Source organism: Xyrauchen texanus, chromosome 12, assembly GCF_025860055.1.
Source record: "Xyrauchen texanus isolate HMW12.3.18 chromosome 12, RBS_HiC_50CHRs, whole genome shotgun sequence".
NCBI classification, from domain to species: Eukaryota; Metazoa; Chordata; class Actinopteri; order Cypriniformes; family Catostomidae; genus Xyrauchen; species Xyrauchen texanus.
In genome coordinates, this window is record NC_068287.1 from 44406845 (window position 1) to 44426045 (window position 19201).

The 19201-nt window shown below is 43.2% G+C and overlaps 2 protein-coding genes across 6 annotated transcripts in view; both read left to right on the plus strand.

Moving 5' to 3' along the window:
• Positions 1-19201, plus strand: part of LOC127653192 (uncharacterized) — a 104258-nt gene that overhangs the window by 69159 nt on the left and 15898 nt on the right. The window lies entirely within an intron of this gene.
• On the plus strand, positions 15512-17604 carry LOC127653216 (28S ribosomal protein S7, mitochondrial-like). Its single transcript, XM_052139822.1, has 4 exons — positions 15512-15623; positions 16421-16612; positions 17152-17215; positions 17322-17604. The coding sequence occupies exons 1-4, from the start codon at positions 15580-15582 to the stop codon at positions 17535-17537; spliced, it is 516 nt and encodes a 171-aa protein (XP_051995782.1). The 5' UTR covers positions 15512-15579; the 3' UTR covers positions 17538-17604.

Genomic DNA, 19201 nt, shown 5'->3' on the forward strand with positions numbered 1-19201 from the left:
GGGAAAAGCATACCGACACATTCTGGGCCATGTATGCGCCATCGCGTCCAGACCCAGGGGGGCTGGATGACTCAGAGAGAAGTAGAGGGGACATTGCGCAGTCTCTTGAGAGGCGAAGAGGTCCACTTCTGCTCTGTAAAATCTCTCCCAAATTTGTTGTACTACCTCGGGTGGAGTTTCCACTAGCCCTCGGTATGTTCTGTCTGGACAGCAAATCTGCTCCCACATTTAGGCGTCCAGGGATATAACTGACCTGAGTGACAGGAGTTTACCCTGGGCCCTAAGGAGAATCCGACGTGTCAGAAATACAGCTGACAAGAACGTGGGTCTCCTTGATGATTTATGTAAGAGGCTACCGCTGTATTGTCCACCCGCACTAAGACATGGCAGCCTCAGGAGTAGGTATTTCAGGGCCAGAAATACAGCCATCAACCCGAGACAGTGACTGTGACAACCGAGCTGACTGACCCTCCTATCCCCTTAAGCTGGACGACCACTTAAGGCCGCTACCCGCCCGTCAGGGAGGCGTCTGTTGTTAGCAGTCTGCGACAACAAGACGCACCTAGAGTGGGACCCAAGGCAGAAAACCGGGGTCTGAACCACATAGAAAGGGAACGAAGCCTGAGGCGCGTAACCCTATTTAGTCCAGGGGTTTTGGCCCTTGGAAGAAATCCCTGGCTTTTGGCCACAACAAAAACGGTCTCATGAGCAGAAGGTCCAGAGGGATCACCGTGGACGCGTTCAGCCCTGAGACCTGGAAATCATTGATACTGATAACAGTGCAACCTTGACCTAGCCTGACTTTGCTCAGGGTGATCTGAATGGACTCAATCCTAGCGGGAGACAGTTGTGCCCGCATTGAGATTGAACTCCATACGATGCCCCGATAGACAGTGTTCTGAGTGGGAGAGAGGACGCTTTTCTTGGCGTTGAGTCTCAACCCCAGAGAAACAGATGAGCTAAGACGATGTCCCTGTGCTGAACTGCCAGTTCCTGGAACTGCGCTAGGATCAGCCAGTCGTCTACGTAATTCAGAATGCAGATGCCCCAGAGTCCCAAGGAGCCAGGCTACATCATGCATTGTGAATGTGCGGGTAAAAAGGGCTAGGCTGAGTGAAAGAACCTGACCCTGGAAGACTTCGCCCCGAAGTGAACCTCAGGAACTTTCCATGTTGTGGCAGAACTTCTAAATGAAGTATAGAAGTGCGTCATAAGATCGATGGTGACCAGCCAAACGAGTTGTAGGGCTTGAGACACGACCGTCTTGACAGGCATCATCTTGGACTTGAACACCCACAGGTAGTTCAAGCTTTAAGATCTAAGCCAGACGCCACCCCTCACCCTCCACGGGAAACGGGAAGTATTTAGTGTAATAACCTAACTCTCTCTCTGGAAGGGGAACACATACCATGGCCCCTTTAACCAGGAGATTGAATTGTTTTTTTTTTTTACACAAAAAGAAATCCGGTTTACGGTAGTGAGAACACGCCGTTGAAACACGGAAAAGTGGCAAGAGAATTAAATCCTGTCGCCCTTATAAGACCCACAGAAAAGAATATATCCGGCAGAAGTTTCCACGCTGCCAGGATCTCTGAGATGGGTATTATATTTTAACACTTCCTGTTGAGGGGTTGTCGGGTGTTTCGCGTCCTGAATAAAATGCAGGAACAGTGTAAACACCCAATTTTGACGGAAGCCTCTGCAACCCGAAACACCAAGAGGTGGCGGGAATGGAGGGGCTTCGAGGGGTACCGGAGGGGTGAAGTGAAGCACGCGCCCATCCTGAGGGAGCTACCCCTAATCTAGAGCGCAAGACCGTCAGGGTTTTCTCTTACTAGAATTTATAGTCCTGAGGTCTTGCTTCGGGGGCTGGCGAGGGCGGCGAGACTGTCCCCAATCCCTAGGAGGAGGAGCACGACTCGCCACGCTTTGCTTTTGAGCCTCCCTTCAGTCAGGACCGAGGTGGGTCTGAGGCTTGCTCGTCAAGCGCAGAACCCAGACTCAGGTCGATCCAGGAGGTCAGCCTGGTACGCCTGAAAAACAGCATAGTGTGCAGAGCAGCACCAGCCTGACCTGCTGCTTGATAAGCCCTTCCCACTAAAGTGGAGGTTGTCCTACAAGGCTTTGAGGGGAGAGAGGGCTTCTTAAGAGACGATGCCGAGCCCGGCGAGAGATAGCCCGCAAGCGTCTCTTCGACCGGCGGCATCACTGAATACCCCCGTGCCTCAGCACCCACGATAGTCGAATATAATGACGTCGAGGGTATGAGAACACGGGAAGAATATATATATATATATTTTTATATATATATTATTTTTATTTATTTTTTTATTTTTTTAGGGGTTCTCCATGAGCGAAAAAGCTCTTCATGGAGGTTATCAAAGAAAGGAAGGGACCCATGAGGCGTTCCCTTTCTTAGACTAGAAGATAAAATCTATCCCCTAATTTGGAGCGTTTGGGGGTCTTGTTTTCGCGTGGCCAGTCCAATCTGGCAACCGCATGAAGTAACAACATCGAGCAATTCCGCCCGTAGATTTTTTATCGCGGACGAAAGCTTCGGAGGCGGGAAGAGAATCGCGATCCACCTCATGATCCGAAGAAGCGTCGGAACGCGCCGAGATCATGTGAAGGACCAGCTGGGTTTGGGGAGAGAGTGAGAGAAAGGGATCAACCCGTCTCTTGCTCCTCAGCCAAATCCATGCACGAGCCTGCTGACTCCGGAAGCAAGCGAGACGAGCACGACGCACTCTGCCTGTTAAAGCAAATCGCAGTGCTCGCACCCACCCTGCTGCAACGCGAGAGCAGCGTGCTCTACCCCCAAACAAACAGCAAAAACTGATGTGTGCCGTCTTCAGCTATAGAGCGAGAAGAGGGAACACGCACCGTTTGCTTTCAGTCATTCTCTCTTTTTTAGACATATATATATATAATATTTTCCAAACAGAAGAGAAAAGAACAATGTTCACTGCACACTGTCTAACTGATTATATCTCCTAACAGAGGAAAGAAAGTTTTGACAGCGTGTGTGAAACACACAGAAACAGAATCGCTCTGAAAAAAGAGTTTCTGACGACACCTGGTGACGTATCCATTTATAGCCTGGCCTCAGGTGCATCTAATGATTACATCAGCCGAGGCTATAAATTCCGGTCAATGTTCATTGACGTGTTTCACACATTATTTCAGCTTGGCTCACAGCAAGAGTTGTTCCCCTAGCGCTTAGCAGCGCAACATCGTAGTGAAGCCTTTTGTAAAGGGAACCCATCAACCAAAAGCCTTATTAAATAAACATATTTTCAGCGCCTTTTTAAAAGAGGCAACAGTGTCTATATAACAAATATAACAAAGAGTGAAAAATTTAAGGGGGTCTGAATACTTTCCGTACCCACTGTATACTCTAGAATATTGTAGCACAACCTCCAGAACTTTTCAAACTCATCCTACAGATCTGAAACTGGGGACAGATTATATTAAAAGTTTTTATCACTACAAGAAGTTATCAAAAGTTATTACAAGATCTCTGAAAGGCTATATCAAACTGTTTATGTGTAATACATCAACGAATTTAACATTTTGGCCCATCAACTAGGGCTGAAACAATTAGTCGACGTTATTGACAATGTAGACAAAATAAAATAGTTGAATAGTTGTTTGATCTCATTTAATGTAACATGAGATCATATTAAACTCTAATGATGACGCACGAGAGCAGCGCTGCAGTTCACGCCTGACTGAGGAGAGGAAGAATTACACAGATCACAGTCCAGATGCACTCAAAACGTTCACAGCTTCAGGTGATGTAGATCGCAAAATATGTAATATAAATATAAAATTATACAAAAATAACAAATAAGTAAATACAGAAGCACTCTCGTTGTGGAATACGTAGAGCTGGACCTGCCTTTCCACTGAAGCAAAACTTGCGTGTCAAGCATCTTTAAAGGAAACACCCTGACATTACATCTTTAATGCAGTTATATTTAATGCATTATAGCTTTATTGAAGTTCAAATAATAAGGAAGCAGGTCATGTATAATAACTATAAATAACTACAAACTTGAGAAATTAAAACTGCTGATGCACACTCTGTCGTGGGGACGCTCCTCCCTCGAGCATGTGCTTATGTGCATGTGCATCATAATATATGTGTCACTGTGCAATTCTTATTGTGAAGAACATTGGCAATACGCAACTTTATTAATAAGAGAGAGTTTGTATTTGTGTGAGTTAAAGATGGATTGAAGTGAACAAAAAGGTGAGAGAGGTGTAGTCTTCGCCCCATTATACACCAAAAAAATACGTTTCTGATTTGTTTTTGTTTTGGCTTGTTTTCCAATATAAATATCTAAAAATCATTTAAAACAATGTACTTTAGCAGCTGTACTTGTCACATATTCCCTGTTGTCTTTTGTTTTTGTGCTTTTATGTTGAAATTCTTGTTTAGTTTCCTGTGTTAGTTTTGTAGTCCTTGTAGTTTTATTCCTTGATTGATTCTCCTGATTTTTCTCATTCCCTGGTCATCCCCTTGTTTTCCCTTGTGTATTTAAGCCCTTGTTTTTCTGTGACGAGGCAGGCAAGGAATGAGGATCTACACACAGCTTTATTAAAAGGATAAAAGGAAAAGCAAAACACAGTGAAACTAGCACAGAGCATAGACAAAACATGCAAAAACTGACAGGAAACAGGGAAAACAAGGGATTGAATACACAATGGAAAACTTAGAACACCTGGGGAAATAATCAGGGAAGGAGAAACAATCAGGGAGAATCAATCAAGGAATAAAACTACAAGGACTACAACACAGGAAACTAAACAAGAATTTCAATATAAAAGCAGAAAAACACAAGACAACAGGGAATATGTGACAGAGCCCCCCCGCCCCTTTAAGTAGCGGATTCCAGACGCTCCAAAAAAGTAAAAACAAAAAAAAATGTCCATGGAGTGTAGGGAAAACAGGCAGTTCAAGGGGGCACAAGGGGAGCAGAGGAACAAGGCAAGGTCAGGGAACAGATCAGGTGGGCGGCCAGGAGACCAAAGAAACCAGAGCAGATCAGGCAGATGGCCAAGAGACCAAGGAGACCAGAGCAGATCAGATGGGTGGCTAGGAGACCAGAGCAGATCAGGAGGATGGCCAGGAGACCAAGTTGACCAGAGCTTATCAGGCAGATGGCCAGGAGACCAAGGAGACCAGAACAGATCAGGCGGACGGCTGGGGATCGGGTCAGGAAACCTGGGAGGTTGCCGTAGTACAGGGAAAGGCAACATGGGAGGTGGCCACAGGGCCGAGAGAGCGTCAGGAGGCCTGGGAGGTGGCCGCAGAGCCGAGAGAGGGTCTGGAGGCCTGAGAGGCGGCCATAGGACAGAGATTGTTCAGAAGGCTTTGGGAGCAGCCTAAGGACAGGAACTGTGTCAGGAGGCCTGGTAGGGGGCCACGGGATAGGGAATGAGTCAAGAGGCAGCCACAGGACAGGGACTAGGTCAGGAGGCTAGGGAGGTGGCCACAGGACAGGGACTATGTCAGGAAGCCAGGAAGGTGGCCACAGGACAGGGACTGGGTCAGGAGGCCTGGGAGGTGGCCACAGGACAGGGAATGGGTCAGGAGGTGGCCACAGGACAAGGACTGGGTCAGGAGGCTAGGGAGGTGGCCACAGGACAGGGACTGGGTCAGGAGGCCAGGGAGGTGGCCACAGGACAGGGACTGGGTCAGGAGGCCAGAGAGGCGGCCACAGGACAGGGACTGGGTCAGGAAGCCTGGGAGGCCGCCACAGGACAGGGACTGGGTCAGGAAGCCTGGGAGGCAGCCACAGGACAGGGAGTGGTACATGAGGCAGCCACAGGACACGGTGGTCCGAAGATGGTGTGTTATATATATAATTATTAATATAGTCCCAACACTAATAGATTAAGTAAAATTGCATTTAAAACATTTAAATAGAGTGAATTTTGAACATTATTTTAGAGCAGGGGTGGGGAACCTTTTTTCCATTAAGGGCCATTGGAGTATTTACGAAATTATTCACGGGCCATACAATTGCTTGCAATTTCTGATTGTGCGTTGAAATTAATGTATGCATTCCTTTATGTGCTCACACTCCAAAAACTTATTTGAAAGGAATTTTTTTTCAGGTTAATTGAATCAAGGACTTTTTTTGGTTTTCAAATTATGTCTCAAATGGCTTCGCAGGATTTATATGGCCCTGAGGCCTGAAATTTTCCGCCCCCATTTTAGAAAATGTATTTTAGAGTAAACGAGATATATTTGTAAGTAACACCATGACATCATTACAGTCCTCCACCCATTAAATCAAGTATGGATATTCTAATATGCAATAATAAAGACTTACCAAGTTCCTGCAGTTCTACAGTTGTGTTAGCTGAAACATCTCCAGCAAACACTTGACACATGTAAACTCCTTTATCTTCAGTTCTGACACTCTTCAGTCTGAGAGAGAAGTTTCCTTTGGGGATTTCATCAGTGAAGAACTCAACTCTGTCCATGTATTGCTCATGTGATGATTCTGGTGAAGTCTGGTTGTTTTGGTAGAGCAGGACCAGGAAGTCTCCATCTTCATATTTATCTAGTTTCTTCCATGAAACTTCTTCAATATCTTCAGGTGTGATGTGAGAGTCCACAGAGCAGTTCAGAGTGACGTCATCACCCGCATTCACAGATATGGAACGACTCGAACCTGATACTATCAAACGCTCTAAAGGATTGAAATCGGTTTAAATTTAACAACATAAAATAAGTACAATCCAATTGGGTTTAAATTAGCACCAGAAGTTCTCACTCACCAATATCTTTTATTTCAACCAAAGTTTCACCAGAATCCTGATCACTGAACACTTTACACGTGTAAACTCCTTTATCTTCAGCCGTCACATTGTTCAACAGGAGGGAGAAATTTCCATGTTGAATCTGGTCAGTAAAGAAATGAGCTCTATCATGATAATCCTGCTGCTGGACCTCTGGTCTACTGCCGCCATCTTGATACAGATGAACCGGAGTGTCTGTGTCTGATCTTCTCCATTCCACCTCCAGATCCTCCATTGGTAAAGATGTATCAACATAACAGGGCAAAACCACTGAACCTCCCAGAGGAACCACCAAAGGACCAGTGGGACCTTTCACAACAAACCCTGTGAAGAAATAGACACTTTGTTTCCATTGAGTATAAATGAGGAAGAACATGTAAAAGCTAAATATTACATACCATCGGCGATTATCAGGAAGGACATAAAAATACAATAAAGAATGGCCATCTTAATAAAAATTTGGACGAAACCATAGCATCCTAAAATAATCGTGAAAATTCGAGCTTTTGTCAGCGGACTTTCGTACGGGCAGAGGACATATCTACAAATACTTTTACTTTCACTTTAGAAACATTTCTGCGCATGTCATGACTTGTTTTTTTTACCTCAGATGAACCGGTGTTGCGTCATTACATGGGGGTTGGAACGCATATCAACATACCCTTTCTCTTTTGTAGACAGTAATTCGGAAAAATACATCAATGTGAAAATAGTTGAAATACTGTCACAAAGGGTTGCCAACTCTCAAGCATCTGGCGTGAGACACGCTTTCAGGCTCTTGTCTCACGCTCTCACTCTCTCATAGTAAATCTCGCGCCAATCAATGGCGGAGCTAGAGGGTGGCCACCATGGACCGAAGCCTGGCCACCCCATTCGCAATTTACGTTGTGGTCACTCTTTCCAGGGGCGGAGCTATGGACTCACAGCAACACTCCCAACCCAACCCCAAATATGTCTAAAAATTCCAAAACATTATTCCAAATATTATTAACATTTTATTTAAATCCTGATGTAAGCAGAAAAGGCCGCATCACCATGCTACCACCTTGAGGTGTATTATTTTTTTTTTTTAAACAGCGGTCCAACCATCTCCATTGTCCATAAAGTTTACAGCTTAAATGTTGTTCATTGTTAGTTAACACAACAGCAATGTTGAAATTAATTTAAAAACATTTGCACTATATCAATACTTAAACTATTTTGTCTGAGAAAGTAGAGATGACAGCAGAATAGCAGAGAAAGTACATGATAGGACTTTATTCATGACAGTCAACCACTGATGTTGTTTCACAATGTGCAGCTGCCGGTAGTGTCAAAACAAAACACATTGTTGTATTTAACACCTATCCCGAATCATTAATAGTACCATGTTATTATACATGCAACAAAATACCTTGTTATCTGCACATTCAAAAAGTTTATTATACTAAAATAATTTCCAGTACAAATCTTTATTTTTCAGGACATTTATATATTTTTCTCATATCCATGACTTTTCCATGACTGGAAAATTGCATTGCAAAATTCCAGGTTTTCCAGGACTCATGGGAACTCTGTGTTAACATACTTATCACTAGAGATCATCACCAGTAGAGGTTGACCGATAGTGTATTCTGCTGATACTGATAACTAAGGTGGTGGGAAAGGCCGATAACCAATTAACCGGCATTACACTTTCTTTTCTAAGGAGGTTAAAGGCAAAGAGTCCAAAATGAAAATTCTTGCAGCAGTTTTTTTGTTGAACTAAATCCCAATAATAACCAGAAAAAAATAAGATATGGCACATAACGCTGCTTATAAGTATTAACAAGTCAGAAACACTCCAGGGACTTTTTTTAAATGATGGAAAAACAATCTGCAACTATCGGCATAGATTTTTGCCGATAACCAATAGTTCCAAAAAGCAACTATTAGCACAGATTAAACACACTGTGTGACTGCAAGGGGGGTTATGATGGGCAAGGAGGAGGCAAGAACCGGCTTGTCAATATATATGATAATTTAATTGAACTCAAACCAAAAACACACAAACATAAACACACACATGACGGACATGCCCGTAATTCTCTCTCTCTCGAACCTTCGTAACCGGCAGCCTTTATCCCTCACGCGCCCCATCAGGCCGATTGGGGACCAGGCGTGTGACATTCTAGCCCGGCCCCACCCCCTCCGCTCCACACTCCTCCCGGCATTACCTCAGGCCGGGGTGCCACCGGTATGACCTACACCCCCTCCCCTCTTTCCCTGGGGAGGGGCGTGCTTTGCACCCATCAGGTCATCCCCGCCTTACTCGACCTGGGACAGGAGGGGAAAACAACAACAACAAAAAATAGGCGAGGGAAAAGGCTAACACGGTGCGACAGAGAGAGAGAGAGAGAGAGGAGAGAGAGAGAGAGGGAAGAAGCTCACTCACCGGTTCTCTGATGTACCGTTGTGTGGTCCTCGAACACTACGCCACACTCTCCGGCGGATGACAGCCGCTCCTCTCCGGGCGAACCAGAGTCAAATCTCCGACCCCCAGTGGACAGGACGCCCCTCCGCTTTTCTGGCGGCACCTGGGGACATTCCTCCGCCCCTGGCAGCGGACCTACTGCTCCAGGCGATCGGGGAGTTACTTCCCTCCTCCCCTCGCGGACGGCAGTCTAACCTTGACCCCTCCACATTTCTGGGGGACGGCAGGGCACTCCTCCACCCCTGGCAGCGGCTCCATCACTCCAGGAGGTCGAGGAATCCAGTCCCCACTCTCCCTGCGGACGGCGGCCGTTCCCCGTGTCCGGGCGGTCGGGCTACTCCGTCACCAGGCAGATGGTAGCGGCGCTCCCCTGGGTGGACGGTAGTGTCGAGGCCTCTGCGACGGGCATCCCTCCTCCTTCCCGGGTTTTCGGCACCAATGTAAGGGGGGTTATGATGGGCAAGGAGGAGGCGAGAACCGGCTTGTCAATATAAATTATAATTTAATTCAACTCAAACCAAAAACACACAAACATAAACACACACATGACGACATGCCCGTAATTCTCTCTCTCTCGAACCATTGTCACCGGCTGCCTGTATCCCTCGCGCGCCCCATCAGGCCGATTGGGGGCCATGCGCATTCTAGACCGGCCACGCCCCCCTACGCTCCACAGTGACATTACTCTCCTGGAGTTATAACATTAAATGGAGATATTCATTAGGAGTCATACGCCACAGGCAGATGACTTATAAGTCCTATTAAACTGTATATGAATATTATCATGTGGCAGATGCCAGATCGAAATTAATGTAGTCTGGGATCTATATGAGCCATATAGATATACACAGTATGGTTTATTAACCACCTCACAATATGGTTGGAAAAGTAGGTTTTATTTCTTATGGGAGTGCTTATCACTTTTAAAGGGGCAGTTCAACAGCATATAATTAGGTGACTGTGTTGATTTTATTATGTAGCCCACCTGTAATAAGGGCTTGGGCTCACCCGTTTGAACCTAAGAAGCGCTCTATACAAAGAGGACTTGTGAGGAGACTTCCTTTTGTGCATCCTCCATGACAAATAAAGAGCTGATCCGGCAGACTAAACTGACATGTGCACTCAACATACAGTATGTATGCAATGTGCTCACCAGTCATAAAATATGCATAGATTGCTCTTCATCTGAATTAAATGGTGGGGTAAAGAAGGCTTACAAATGAGGACCACCATGAGGACCTACTAAGTAGTGGGAATTGGGAATTCAATATTGGGAGAAAAGGGGTTAAAAAAAAGAATAAAGGAGATGAAGGTGAGGAGGCTGGATGCCAAAAGAACAGTCACAGGAGCAAGGTAAGCAGTGGTTTATATACCCTAGACTTTTCTAGGTTTAATGGTGGTTTTTGACAAATCTAGACCAGGGCTGGACTGGGAAGAGAATTCAGCCTGGGATTTTACAAAGCAACTGGCAAAAAAGTTGTATAATTCTGCATATTGCGGCATCGTTTTGTGGTCTGTTCTGCATAACGTGGCAGCTCATTTTAGCTTATCGCAGCCCATTTGACCCATTTTGCGTCAGACACACTGGCCCACTCGGTTCTACCGATGGCTTGTCCACCCCTGATCGGCTCCAAAGTGCATCGGCCCACCGGGTAAGATTACCAATCCAGCCCTGATCTGGACCAAACTCCAGTTATAAGCTGTCAGTTGACAGTGCCTGCATGTCACCCACCAGTTTAAATGAGGCCAACACCAGTAGGAGTGCGGTCTTTAAGGAAAGCACCCACAGCTCAACAGAGCAGGATGAGGGATGTTCAAACGTCATGCTACCCTAAGGAACTTTATGAGCGTTGATGGGGTAAGACCAGCGTCCATCCACTCTTGAAGAAATGCCAAAATCTCAGCTTTTGGGCAGTTCACCTAGTCTTTACCATGTGAAAACCACCATTTTGCAAACATGCCCCATTTAAGTGCATAGATGACTACACATGTGGCCTGTCTGATCTGCTCTGTTCAGAGGCCACATGTGTAGGTTCCACAGCTCTTGCTGTCGATGCCAAACTGTGCCTTGTGCTTGAGAGAGAAGGTCTCTCATGGAGGAATGTCTAGTATTTCTATTATCTCCAGAAACCAGTACTGATTGGGCGATTTCGGCACAATTGACAGAACTGTTTCATGACTACTCGGACTTTACTGATGACAGAATGAAGGAGGCACAATGGGGAAAATGCATACTTGCATTTCACCGGCCATTTGTGAGCCAACGCGTACACATGGAGTACTAAAATGGACAGTGTGCATTCTCCACGAAGGTCGACTTCTGTTTTGCCGAATATTCCCCAAATCCTCATCACTGTCTGTGGACGAAGTCTCCATTCCCCTGGTAATACTCCCAGGCTTGACAAAATATCCACTCTGAAATTCAGACAGCCCGGGACATGTATTGCATGCAATGAAAGGACATGACGCCCGCTCCATTGGGGGATGCGTTGAGTAATACTCATCAATTGTGGCGATTCGAGTCCACCCTGGCAATTTATGTAAGCCACTACTGTTGTGTTGTCCGAACGAATCAGAACATGGCGATTCACAATGTTGGAATAAAAAGCTCTCAAATCTAGAAAGAAAGCCAGTAGTTCTAGGCGGTTTAAATGTCATGCCTGTTTGCACCTGTCCAGGTGCTGAAAGTCGGGCATCCATCGAATGCCGTGCCCTCACCTGTGTAGGATGCATATATGGTCACCAATTTTCTTCTGAAAATTTGACCCAGCATAACACCCTATTGCTAGAAGGCTGGTGCTGTCCATGGTGCTAGAGCAGCCAGGCAGAGGTTAGTCACCACAATGCACATGTGCCCAAGGCTGCAGGTGCAATGTGGAATGTGTCGCTTAAGCCAGTACTGGAGAGGTCTCATGTGTAGCAGACTTAATGATGTCATTGACATGACTTCAGAGGCAATGTTTTCCCCAGTCTGAACAAAGACAGATACTGAAGAATGGTCTGTCTGCATTCGTTTCATGAGGTGCATGCATGTGCAGGAAGTCAAGACAAACTCCTAAAGGTCATTTGCTGGCATTTTTCACCCAGTTGACATTCAAACCCAGATTTTTCAGATGACAAAGCAGCAAGTCTCTGTGTTCACTCAGTTGTGCCTCTGATTGGGCTAGAAATAACCAAATGTTGAGGTAATTCAAAACACGCACACCGCTAATTTTTGAGCACCGTTCGAGCACATTTCGTGATCATGCGGGGATACAGAGACCGACCGAAGCAAGGAGTTTGAATTGATATGCATTTACCCACAAACGCAAATCTCAAAAACCACCTGTGACACAATGCAATTGGTAAATGAAAGTAGGTATCCTTCAGATCTATTGATGCAAACAAGTCCTGAGGACGGATGTGTGATAAGATCTGCTTTTGAGAAGCAACGTGGCCAGCATGCAAAATTAATCGTATAACCGTGCTCTATCATTTTTAACACCCAGTCTGACATGCCCGTGATACTTCTCTTTGGCAGAAGTGTTTCATCACTTGAGACTGCTTTTGCGCCGCAATGAAGCTCTCTGAAAAGCCTTCCAAGGCTTTGCCAAAGAGACCATTGGGCGACACAGGGGTTTTCGAGGAGGGTGGCTTTCTTTCTGTCGTGCATCTCCATGAAAGTTAGCCAAATATGCCGGTCCAGAACCACCAGGTTGTTCATTGCTTTGCTGATGGCCTGAGTGGTAGCTTTCGTGGTTCTCAGCACCATATCTGTAGTGGTGCAGTGCTCTTTGAACAGCTCTTGCTCATCATTTTTTTAAGGAGCTTCCCTTGAAAAACCTGTTGTACCGACATGCTGTGGAGTGCTGAACCAGCTTGGCCCACTGCTATATAAGCTCTTCTGTATAAGCCAGTGCGGACGTCAGTTGCCATGGCTTGGAGGAGTGGACAGGGCAGGATTTCCATACCATGGCAGTATTATAGAATAGGTGAGCTGCGACTGCCTGTTCCACCAGAGGAAGCTTTGAGTAGCCTTTTTCCTCTGTGTGGTTCACTTTAGTAAGGACGGCAGCACCCCTGACCTGAATGCACGAAGTTTAAGGTGCATACCAGGCCTTTGTGAGCTCTGTGTTTATCTCAGGGAAGAAGGGTGTGCTCCTCTGGACCACGTCTGTTAACGACAGCTGGTTTGCAAAAAACATTCATCCAGGCAAGACTTTTCTGGCTCTTCTGGAGGGGACCACTCAAGACCGAGCTCTTGAAATGCTTTTGTGAGGACACGAAGAAGCTCTTTGTCCATGGCATGTGCATGATCTTCACCATGTTCATTGCCAATCAGAGGATTTGCGTGATTGTAGAAGGTTTCAACAAGGTCATGTAGGACACTCCCCATAGTGCTTAGAGCAATGTTGAGTGAACTGAATAGAAAGGGAGCTGCTTTCACATGTTCCCAAATAGCTTGTTTGCGCATGACGTCACGGCACTGCATTGCTGTGGCGTGAAATGCAGATGGAGGGCAGGAAGTGATTTTCTACATAGGAAAGCACTATCACAAACTCAAAATGCCCTTGTTTTGCATCGTTTACGGTTGCTCAAACCAAGAAACCACAAGGAGCATTTATCGTGTACCAAAAATTGTTGTTCATAAGGGGAAAAATGCAAGAAATTGACTGAAAAACGCTGGAAAAATGGCTTGTAAACCTGCATCTGTGGTCTGAAGGAGCTGTGTCGGACCTATAATGCTCATGTGTGCAGCGACCACTTTGTCAAAGGTAAGTTAATCAACTTATGTGGCTATGTTTATGTAAAGTTAGCCATTTCCGTACTTTGTAAAGTTAAAGTAATTGTTTTTTTATTCTCTTTGAGTTGGTACCTCTGTAACTGAACAAAAATACATAACTATAGCTAAGCTAATTACAAAGTATTTGCAGGCGAACATGAATAACTTACCATGCCATGCAATTACTTCTCCGTCTTGTTTCGCGATGATCCATGTCTTTAGTGGGGTTTCAGCGGACCTTTGAGAGCGGTTAACCTAATCACGTAAACAACCATAACGCTAACAACGAGAGGCGCCGCAGCTTTTAATGTTTGTTGCTAGGTTAATCCACAGGACAAAAAAATAAATGCTCGGGCGAAAACAAACAACATTGTGGCAGGGTGGAGGGCCATGTTGTGATTCTACACACCTGGTCCCTTATCAGACTAATCAAGCCTCCGAGAGGGAGAGGCAGACTGCGGAGGATTGTACGAGAGAGAGATTGTTTACCGACATGTCCGTCATGTGTGTGTTTGTGTCTTTTTTTTCAGTTTATAATTAAAATATAATTTATATTGTCAAGCCGGTTCTCGCCTCCTCCTTTCCATCGAACTACGTTACATTCATTTTTAACAAAAGTCGTACCGTGGTCGTTGACCCAACCACTAACAAAAAATTTGTATGCTTCCATACTTTTGTATGATTTAATTTGTTTTCTGGAGTAGAAGGATGTCTGGGGGACAAGGTAGTTGCTTATATCTATCGCCTCGATGGCAGGTAAGTATTTCAATTCAGTTGAAAATCGCTCCTCTTCATAATATAAGGATCACGTCCAACATAGGTTGTGATTTTCTGTTTATATCATTCTCTCGTGATCGCGTCTAAACTAGTACAGTACGGACTTTCCTCCATCTAGTCCATTCTGCTTTTCACTTCCTGCCCTCCTTCTGAGCTATTGGTACATTATCTGAGATCCTGAGAGGGAAAACACACGTGAGAGAAAACATCTGCACCAGAGTCGAAGCATTCGACACAGCATTGACAGATAAACAAATAAAACATGTTACAACATAAAATGACCACATGCAATATTACAAGAACATTTTTCAAAAAGAACTAAACTAAATCTTCACTTTATAAAGTGTGAAGTGACACTCTCAACCGTTAGAGGGAAGCACGAGTATCAGAGAACTGGTAACCAATAATCACACACGTTTACATTTAATCACTGACAGCTACTCTTCAGTCTTTAGTCTGTAGAACACGTATTTAAAAAAAAAAAAAATATATATATATATATATATATATATATATATATATATATATATATATATATATATATATATATATATATATATATATATATATATATAAAAATATAAAAAAATTATATATATATAATTTTACACAGGCATTATCGTAGCTTTCTTCAGCTGAGGTCCTGTAACGGTCGCGTAAATGAGAAGTTTAAGCGCTGATCTGAGATCAGTGTTTTTGTTTCTCTAACAGTGAACGGTGAGAGTTGTGTCACCTGAACTGATCTAAGACAAACCTAATTCCCATTCTGAAGATGGCAGCCTCCTGCAGATATTTACTGAAACCTTGGACACCGAGGTAAATGCTATTTTTTGGACGTTTTCTTTGTTTGTTTGTACGGAATAGCCAATCGGATGTCTAAATTACGCCATGTTTCCGATTGTTTCTGGGTTATTTGTAAATGTGTGTTTATGTCGTTGGTTTCATGGCGTTCTTTGCAATGGCACGTCAAGACGTGAACCATGTGTTTAAAGGAATATTCCTGGTTCACAATTAAAAGTTAAGCTCAATCGACAGCATTTGTGGCATAAAATGTTTATTACCACAAATATTTATTTCGACTCGTTCCTCCTTTTCTTTCAAATAAGTCAAAAAGATGTGTTACTGTGAGACGCTTACAATGGAAGTCAATGGGGCCAATCATTAAACCGTTTCAAAAGTATAACCACAAAAAGTAAATAATATGGTTGTTCATTTTATTTTAATTTGATAAAATCTCTAACTAACCTTATCTGTGTAAAGTTGTAGATAATACAATTTAGAAACTTCTTTGCGTTGACTAGGTAACGTTGTAAACACCTAAACGACCATTTAAACAACATTACAGCCCCAAAAACACATACATTTTAGCATTAGATTTCATGTAAATGCTTTTATAAAATGATAAGCTTCACATGTCTGCCTTTAAACCCACCAAAATGTGGCCCCATTCACTTCAATTGTAAGCATCTTACTGTAACCTTGAATTTTGCATTTTTTATTGTTAGAAAAGGAGAGATGAGTTCAAATTATTTAAAGTTATCAACATTAAACTGTTGTTTGAGCTTGTACATGTCTCTATTTCCTCTGTGTTGTATTTAATGTTTTATTTTTAGTGTGTGTTTCGTGAGATGGAGTCGCTATAATCCGTACTATCTGGATCCCGATCCCAGTAAAGATGCCCTCACTCATTCAAAATCAGACCTCAGTCCTGAAGAGAAAGAGCTGAATGAACTTAAAACAGTGAGCCCAATAAAAGCAGCACTGTCAAGTGCCACAAGCTCCCCTTTCAATGACACTGTGATAAGGTAAAACAACAAACAGCCACAATTGTGCTTCATGTTTTCACCCTATATTGGCGCAAGTTGTCATAAAGGAGCTTGCCATTAAACTGGTATATACTCTAGTCTCGACAGTAAAACCATTTTGAGAATGCTATCATGCCTGAATGTATGCCAGTGTCATTTTGTTGTGTTTACTTGTTTACCTAACAGCTATATAAAAAATGCAATGCTAAGACCATTTATACACCAGTAATTGGACTTGTCGACCGATATTGGTTTTTCAATGGACGATACTGATATTTAGAGAGCATGGTGGCCGGATAAACATGGTTACAACAGCAAATCAGATGCACTCAAAATTTCTAAAGTGAAACTAACTCTTATTTAAATATTTAATGCAATATTAAATGGACAAAATCATCTGATTAATCGGCCTGGCTGATATATCGTTCGATCACTACTCAAAAGCTTATGGTTACTGCGATATAGCCTCTGTGACAACTAGTCCGGTCTCCTCTATGTATGGTCTTTTCTAATGTGGAAAAACTTTTTCCCCCTGATAGTAAGTTCATCAACACCATGATGCAAGATGGCAAAAAAGTCCTTGCTAGAGGAATCATGACACAGGTCTGAATGAAATCACAGTGCTTCATAGTGGACACTCACTCACATGACTCGTTTTAGACTTGACATCATTTCTTGTATTCTGCCTGGATGTTTTGTGCCCATTTAGACTCTGGAGAACATAAAGAGAAAACAGGTGGAGAAATACCACAAATCTCATCCAGCCAAGAGAGAAGAGATTGAGTGTAATCCATATGCCATCTTCCATCAGGCCCTGGAGAACTGCAAACCCATCATCGGCCTGGCCAGTATTCAGAAAGGAGGAAAATTTTACCAGGTTAATTGTAGAGCCCTGAATATTCATTTTATGATATCTGAGATATGAGATGCTATACAGACACATTTGGACCCCTAGTGGTCTTGGCCCATATTGAAAAATAAATAGACAAAAATCTTTGATGTACTTTTTATTAAGCTGCTCTATCGATTTGTGGGGATAACATTGCTTTATATTTGAAAATGGGTGTTTGAAAATATTATTATTTTCAATCAGCATTCAAATCAACTGATATGAGTACCGAAATGGCCGATATTGACCAATATCTAGAGAGCAAAGTGGCCCATACAATACTGATTTATATATACTGTATATAATATAGCTTAATTATGGCAAATGGACATGTGTCATTTATTAGATATTAAAACTGGCACAAGGAGAAATGAACACTTCTGTTAATCAGACAAGTTACGTTATTGGCCGATATCGGTAATCTCAAAATTAGAGGTTATAATTAATAACTAATAATTTATAATTAATCAGTCGATAGTGGATTTACCGGCCAATAGTTTTAAAATACGTTTATAGAATGTTGAAAAAATGTTTAACCAAAATCCCATTAATAACCAGGAAAAAACAATCAGATTTGGTGCATAGCACAGGACATTTGACTATAAAAACAATTTTAAGTGACGGCTGCTTGGCTCCATTACTATGCACTTGTGACAGAGAGAGAGATTTACAGACAGCTGTCCAACACCTGTGTGTGTTTGTCTTTTTGGATGAATTTTGTCAATGATGACAGATTTAGAAACCCCATGAGGTGTTAGTGATTGTTTTTATTTGACTTCTACAGCTGTTATACTGTAGAGTCCTCCAGCGCCGGCCACATAGAAACACAAAAAGAAATATCAGCAATTATTAGCATAGATTTTTGGAGATAATCGATAGTTCGAAAAGCAAATAGGCTATTAATCGGTAAAACCGATATATCGGTCTACCTTTACTTAAAACGTCCACATTTCAGGGAATACAAATACAGTGTCACTATATCAGAATTATTAAAGATGCAGGATGCTGCTTAAATAATTTCTTAACCATGTAAGTAATTTGACAGATGTTATTAATTCCAAGAGACTTATAGTACATTTACTACAGGGTCAGTCACCATAGTGTAACGTGTCGTTGAGTTTTTGTTTTTCAGGGTTTCCTACCATATTATGGAGCACTTTTAGAATAACATACTACTAATGCTTCAGCCAAATTTAAAATTCATTTACTCACCCTCATTTCATTCACAAAAGCAGATGTTTAGCATAATACTAATGGTTTCCACCATCGGACCAACAGCCCCACAGCGTTGCCCAAAAGCCCGTAATTAACACGCCACCCTGGTGCCAACGTCACACATCCCATGCATTTCACAAGCAAGAGGAAGCTCAAGCTGAGGTATCATGTTATCTAGAAAATCGAGTTTAAATGGTATGTAAACATTAGCTAGCTAACAAGATAAGTTACCGTTGTCAGCTGACCGACTGTAACTGCCATGGTGTCCCGAGTGGTCTCTTCACTAACAGTGGGACAATGTCCCAACACACCATCCATGATCTCGAACTATGGCAAGTTCTTTCTTTAGGCAAGGCTTTTTTCCCCATTGTGCGTTTTAACGGATTTGTACTGTACCCACGTTTTTTATTTTTTATATTTAACCTCTACCGTTGTGTGCTGGATACACAACCTAGCGAGACACTCATTGTGTGCTGGATACAAAA

Bases quoted from the DNA above. Each gene is read 5' to 3' on its own strand.
- LOC127653216 (XM_052139822.1), top strand. From the start codon at position 15,580: ATGGCAGCCTCCTGCAGATATTTACTGAAACCTTGGACACCGAG. The intron at 15,624-16,420 runs GTAAATGCTATT...TTTTATTTTTAG, and splicing joins CTGAAACCTTGGACACCGAG to TGTGTGTTTCGTGAGATGGA. The intron at 16,613-17,151 runs GTAAAACAACAA...TCCCCCTGATAG, and splicing joins TTCAATGACACTGTGATAAG to TAAGTTCATCAACACCATGA.